The sequence below is a fragment of the Manihot esculenta genome, chromosome 3 (assembly GCF_001659605.2).
Source record: "Manihot esculenta cultivar AM560-2 chromosome 3, M.esculenta_v8, whole genome shotgun sequence".
In the NCBI taxonomy this organism is placed as follows: Eukaryota; Viridiplantae; Streptophyta; class Magnoliopsida; order Malpighiales; family Euphorbiaceae; genus Manihot; species Manihot esculenta.
In genome coordinates, this window is record NC_035163.2 from 10,221 (window position 1) to 17,423 (window position 7,203).

General features: G+C 33.3%; 1 protein-coding gene across 2 annotated transcripts; it reads right to left on the reverse strand.

Moving 5' to 3' along the window:
- Positions 1 to 1,392: 1,392 nt before the first annotated feature.
- On the reverse strand, positions 1,393 to 3,274 carry LOC110612429. 2 transcript variants are annotated; one of them, XM_021753215.2, is made up of 4 exons: positions 3,093 to 3,274; positions 2,822 to 2,913; positions 2,344 to 2,558; positions 1,393 to 1,804 (listed from the first exon to the last, which is right to left on the reverse strand). In XM_021753215.2, exons 2-4 carry the CDS (start codon positions 2,909 to 2,911, stop codon positions 1,504 to 1,506), a joined length of 606 nt encoding a protein of 201 aa, XP_021608907.1. In that variant the 5' UTR covers positions 2,912 to 2,913; positions 3,093 to 3,274; the 3' UTR covers positions 1,393 to 1,503. The 2 variants fall into 2 exon arrangements, with proteins under 2 accessions (XP_021608907.1, XP_021608906.1); XM_021753214.2 differs by having other exon boundaries at positions 2,822 to 2,920.
- Positions 3,275 to 7,203: the final 3,929 nt, after the last annotated feature.

Below are 7,203 nucleotides of genomic sequence, written 5' to 3' on the forward strand. Positions count from 1 at the left end.
AACGTTATTATTTAAAACTCTTGACGGGTCTAATCAGTATCAATTCCACTGTTTAGGAGGTCAATTTTGCATGTTGATTATTTTTTTTATTTTTTTGTAATTTTTCATATTAGAGTTTTTCTATTATAAACAGTCTTACCTTAATTGTTTATAAACATTTTTCAATCTTTCAAAAATTTCAATAAAACTTTTCGGCTTCTAACTTTTTATTTCTATTATTTCATCTTACCTAAACTTTATTGGTTAAAATTCTTGACGGGGTCTAAATCCTAAACCGTGAAACTGTAACCCCCGAACCCCTAAACCCTGGGACTCGAGACTCTAAACCCTGAAACCCCCAACCCTGACCCCCGAATCCCTAAACCCCTAAATCCTGAACCTTGAACCTTGACCCGAACCCCGAACCCGAAATCCTGAAACCCTCATCTCGAAACCCGAAACCCAGGAAACCTCGAAACTCTGAAACCCCGAACCCGGAATTTGTAACCCTGAAATGCTGAAATGCTGAAATCTTAAACCCTAAACCCTGAATCCAGGAATCCTGGGACCCTGAAAACCTGGACCTTGGACCCTGAACCCTGGACCCTGAATCCTGAACTCCAAACCCTGAAATCTGAACCCCTGAATGCGTAAATCCCGAGACCCTAGGACCCGAGACCCTGGACCTTAAACCTTGAAACCTCCAAAACCCTGGCACTGAAACCCTAGAACCCAGGAACCCTAAACCCTGAAAACCTAAAACCCAAAACCTTGAATCTTGAACCTTAAAACTCCTGAACTCTGAATCTGAACCCTCAACCCTCACTGGAACCCCGAACCACTCCGAACCCTGAACCTTCGAACTCCTAAACTCTAAATCTGAATCCTGAACCCTAAAACCCTCAAAACTCTAAAATACCCTAAAACCCTCAAACTCAGAATTAGAACCTCTCAAAAACCCTAAAATATCCTAAAAATCACGAACCCTCCAACCCTAAAATACCCTAAAAAAACCCCCAAACCCCAAACCCTCGAACCCCAAACCCCTCAAAAACCCTACAATATCCTAAAAAACCTCGAATCCTGCACCCCTGAACTCCGAACCCCCCAAAACCTCGAGCTCCAACCCCTTACCCCTGAATTATTATTGTGAGCGCATTTTGATAGAGGTAATAGCTTTTTTTTTTTGTCAATTTATCAACTTGGTATTAATGCTTTTCTTTGTAGGCTTATTGAAGAAGATCTATCATGCTACCACCAAAAGGTTATTGTGTGTGTCTTTGGAATCTGCCTTAGTTTCTTGGCGATCTGTTTTTGAAATTGAAATCCACACCCTATCATAAACAGAACAAAAACCACAACAGGTGAAAAACAAAACAGAATACATATATATATATATATATACACCAGAAATCCAATTTTGTAGAGTTGCCTCTTTAGTCTTTATGACAACTGAATTATTCATGTGATTAGGAAATTTCTAAAAACAAAGATACTTCAATTCAAGCCATCCTGCTTTTGCTTTTATGCAGCGCCCTTGAGGTGTGCAGGTACATGGTAATCATCTGTAACAACCAGCTCATGTTCACCCTTGTAATCTTTCTCTACCTCGTCAAAGTAGTCCTCGCGGGCATTATCAGCTAACATAAGGGAAACTAGCCAAAAGAGGGTTGAATCGAGAGAAATAAAAGCACCACCACCCAGTAGACCAGTCTTAGCAGTGGGGCAATCTGTCTCAAGATTGTGATGAACTTTGCGATTCAAGTGAAAATGCTCTGTGATTGTTGGCCATAACAATAAAGCAGCTGCTAATCCCGCCGTAAACCTGAGATGGGCACACATAAAAACATGTCCTACATGCCAACAAGAGAGAAAGAGAGGGAGAGAAAGATCAAATGTAAAATGGAAAAAAAAAATTAGTTATTTTCGCACATGATAAGGCAACCCCAACAGAACAATCTCCCAGTGTTCTGCTATGAATCAGGCATTTGTAATCTAGGATGGGTGGCTTCTATGTGGCCCTTCAGCAACCACAAAGCAAAATAGACCAGTAAAAAAACATTTGTTTTTTCAATATATTTTATTGCCAAAGAAGCACACGGCATAAACTGCGCAAAACACAAAGCCTTATACCTCCCATCCACAGCAGGCCTATACAGATTAGGCAAATGCCCATCCTCTCCTATCTACAGCACTAAAAGGGCCATCTACTGAGACAGCAAAAATCAATCAAAACCTTAGTAGAAAAAAGCACTATTAGTTGAACAGTGACCGAACAAGCATTTTTATCAGCACCCTCTCTGCAAAGTACTAGTCAATATAAAACACAACATTGGTATAGCAAAATGAAAAATTTATGCTTACAAGGCAATGTTGAAGAATACAAGGAAACTGGTACTTCGAAAAATTGCAGACTGCGGAACAGATTTCCCTTTGTAAGGATAAAATAGAGAGAGAAAACCGGCCACCGCAGATGCTACGAGAAATCCGAAAGAGAGATATCCCAAGACAACAGTAGGATCGGATGGATACTTGCAAATAACAACACCTTTACCAGTGATGGGAGTTCCAGCAGCAGGCTAAAAACCCCAACCCACCCAACCGAAAAAGAAAATTAAAATTAAAACGTTCAAGTGAACAACAAAATAAAAGAAAAGGCAAACAACGGAAAGAAAAAAATTATAACGTAGAATTGTTGTATACAATGGTTAGATATTAATTATTGGCTATGGTTGAAGCTGTATGGAAACTATATAATCCACCATAACCAATAGATATGATAAGATTGTAAAATTTCCCGTAAGAAAGGGTCCAATTCAAATTAAATGCAGAAGATCAATACCTTCTTATTTTCGGCGATTATCCCAAAAATGAACGATATGGCCCCTAGAGTCGCAACAATCAGAGACATTTGACGAACAGTGACAGCCATCCCTTGACGCTTCAATAAATTACAAAGTAAGAGAATATGAAATTATATGCACAATACAAGGGCAATTTTCTTCTCTATTGGTTCAGAAATCTAAACAGAATATTTCAAAACATATAGAGAGAGAGAGAGAGAAATCAAACCAAGAGGTTGAAAAAGCTGTTGAATCAAAAGTTAGAATTACCGTCGCAATCAAGATTGGTGTGATTCAAGAACACGGAGAATTATGAAAGATTGCCCGTAGAGGCGACGAAGTTGCTCTACGCACACGAGAGAGGATTCCAAGGTATGATTTATGAAATGAATTTTAACCAAATAAATCTCCCAGCCTCTGTCTTATCAGAATCTCCAAGGATATAAAAGACACAGAAGAAGTCTTCATGGGGTGGGGTGTGATTCCAAGTTCCAGCCTGTAATATCTGGTTGGAGTTTTTCCCAATCGGAATGGGCTCGATTATTGCCGGCTTCGGCTCGGATCTTCACTCGGAGAAATTCTATACTCAACTAGTCAACTCGCGATTTTAGGTAGGTTAATTACATAAAATGATAAGTTAATTAAAATACTAAGTAGTTATCATGTCACAATTTGTGTGTGGGGTAAATAATAGGGTTACCCTGAACTGTAGGATGATACTAATTTTACCCAAAGTTTTCCACAAAAATATTTAAATAACATATATCTGTTAATTTTTTAATGCTATTAATATTATAAAATTATTTAATAATGAACATTAATCATTTTCTACTTATAAAAATAAATTTTCAATATTAAATATAAAATTAACACTTTATTTAAGAATCAGCATTTGGTTAATCAAACTAAATTAAATTAAAATTTTTACTAATTAAAAGTTTATTTACTTTAAAAATATTAATTGAACTGCAATTAAAAGAAAATTAATTTAATATTTAATTTTTTATCAATTATAATCAAATTAATATGAATAAAATTAAAATATATATACTATATTATTAGTTAATTAATTATATAAACAATTATAATAATAATCTTTTATTTATAAAAATAATAAATACAACTTATTTTAGTAAAATAATGATTATAAAATTAATAAAATTATAAAAATAATAAGTATGAATAATATTTTAGTAATTAAATTATAATTAGATATATTATTTAATAAAATTTTCAATTATTTCAATTAATTCGGTTGTGAAATAAAAAATATCAAACGGACAATAAAAACTAAATTTTATCGGTTAAGTTAGGTTATTCAGTTATTAAAATTTGAAAATTTATTATTTTAATATTGTTCGTAAAAGATGAAGCATAACCTTTGGGTAAATTGACCAATAACTAAACTTTGGACATTGATACTTCTTGAATAATAGTAAAAATATATAATTATCTAGTAAATGATGATCATGATTTTATATATATTAAATTAATTAATGATATTAATTGCATAATTTACTAGATAATTATGTAAGTGTAACCTTTAAATTCACATTAAATTAATGTACAAATACAAATTAACTTCAATTGCAATAAAAATTTCAACGAATTAAATTTAAATAGTTTAATTTAAATTATTTTTTTTAATTCAGTTTAATTTAATTTTTATAAATTTTTAAATTTTAGTTTTTAATTTGATTTTAATACAGTCAACTGAGGGCTCACTCAAGTTGGGTTGCTACAATAAAAGAGTAATTGGAGGGTGGACGCGTGGCGATGGAAGCAATGATAAAAGGAGTTCATTGTTTTGTTGTGCATGATAAAAGGTGTGTTTTTTAAGATAATTTCATTTAATTAAAGAGCCCAAACTAGTCCAAACTTTATAAGTGAAGGCCAAAAAATATAATTAATCCAAAGCCAGACTCGGTAGCCGAAACCAAATAGCACTGCTCTCCAACCCCAAATTATAACCGTTGCCTATGTCTGAAGAAGCCTTCTTCATAAAGATGGTCAAAGCCTTACAAACCCACTGATGAACTAAGAATAAAACACACGATAGTCTAACAGAAAACAAAAACCTTTGAAGCAGGAAAGAGCGAACAGTACTAAAGAGGCGCAGGCAATATCTAATCAAACTGGATACGATGAAAAGCCGACTGATGATAAATATATTCAAAATATATTTTAATTAAATATTTAATGAAATGAGATTTGAATACTTTTTATTTTAAAAAATTATAATTTAATTTTTTTAATTTAGTAAAATATAATTTTTTGTCTCTCTATTTTAAAAAATTATCAATTTAATCACCGTGATTTTAAAAATTATGTCATTAGTCTCTTCCATTAAATTTTCAATTAAGTCACATTAGTCTTCAATTTTTAAATTGATTAATAAAAATTTAAATAGAAAATTTCTAAATTATCCTTTAACTAGTAGGAATGATGAAAATTCTTTTACCTCCAATTACAAAAGAGACTATTTAAAAATGCATGAAGAAAACTAATACGGAGGTAAATTAATCAAGGATGTCGGTCACAACTTGCTCTCCAATACTAGCGGCAGATGGGAGGAAAGATATTTGAATAAGAATTGCAAGTGTAGCATTAGGACTGCTGTGAGGATTTCTGAATTTGAAAGGAATAAGAACTGCTTATATTATGCTTGTCATGACAACGTTTGTGACTCGTTCCTAGGATGCTGCATATCGAAATTGAGATTTCTAGCAAGTGCAAAGACAATTGAAGTCGGGTCGAGGCAAAGAAATCTTGGGCAAGAGTTGGTTGTTGTATTGGTGCTAATAGTGTTCATTTTTCTTCTCATTCTCGTTCACATTGGAGGAAGAATAAGGTTTGTCTAATGGCTTTTGTGTAAATTGGTAGAATCACTATTGTTTAGATTTAAAATTATTGGCAATAGTAAAATCTAAAATGTTAGATAAACCGAATTGTTGTATAATTTATTAATATAAGGACTAATATAAAAAACTGAATGACTATTTGTTATGAAATATGAAAACATAAGGACTAAAGGTCTTTTAAAATTGCAAACGAACGGATTACACTTCATATTTTTTCAATTCTTTATTTTATTAACCTACCTGTATTGTAACTCGAATTCAGGTTACACTATCATATTCCTTCTTTTAAAGAAACCTAAATTCAGGTTTCGCTTTCAATCAAAGTTTTCCTAAAACAAAGTAGCTTACCCCTTTCCCCTAACCCCCAGGTTTGCAGGAGCATAGATAGTGCGGAAAGTCGCCAGGTTGATGGTACAGTCTTTGTAATAGATTAGTAGTGGACATGTAATGTATTGTGGATAGTATTGTGCTTGACCCTATTGGTAGATTGTAATTCCTTGGTACATGATCTTTATGTAAATATTTTAATTGATGAGATGTATTGAACCAAGCTTGATGTATGAAATGTTGACTCTACTAGAGCATTTGATGAGGGCTCTAGTATGGGGTTTTCATGTTTACTGTTTTGATGTATGCACAGGTCAAGCTTGGTATATGAAGAGTTTAAGTTTTTATGAAAATGTATGATCATGTATGGGATTTTATCAGGTATTCAGGATGCATAGTAGGCTTGCTACGGGTTCCGGCGACCTTAAATCAATCTGAATCCTAGCGCCGGTAGCGGTCCGGGTTTCGAGTCGTTACATGTACCACATGTAAGCAATTAAGGCATAATAAAAGGACTTGCCAAAGGGCACCTGTTAAGGAGAAGGTAATCATTTATTGATATTATTTTTTTAGATTATATAGTAAATAAATTAATTTAATCTCAATTTTGTTTTATAACAGAGAAATAGAGAAATGACAGTTCATCTAACACACATGGGAGACCTATTTGAGATGCCACAAGTAATTGAAGATTTTGGAAGATGCAGATGCTACCAGTACTCTTGAAGATTTTGCAAGCTGGTTAAACTCATTCAATAGATTTTCAATGGACAATATTGATTTTGTACTTTTGTATTTTTGTAGTTATGGGTACAGATAATCCTGGTAGATAGCTGAAATTTTTTAGGGTATATAGGTATTATGGCTTTTGAAAGCTTATGGCAATTTTAGGATATGCAGAAGAAGGTTACTAGTATGATCTTTGTACTTTGGCATTGTATGGTCAAACTTTGATATTGTAATGGCTAAGTACAATGATATGATCTTTGTTTTAGACAACTCATTTGTGAGTCAATTATGGGATAATTTTTATTCAGTCACTGGACATTATAATGATATGAGCAGAACATAAAATAATTTAATAATCATATGCTCGTATGGAATGCGTCACAGCACAGACAATACACATCAAGAATAGACTGACCCAAAAATCCCTCTACTCTATGCCCAGCCCTCGATGGAGCTCCTCAGGA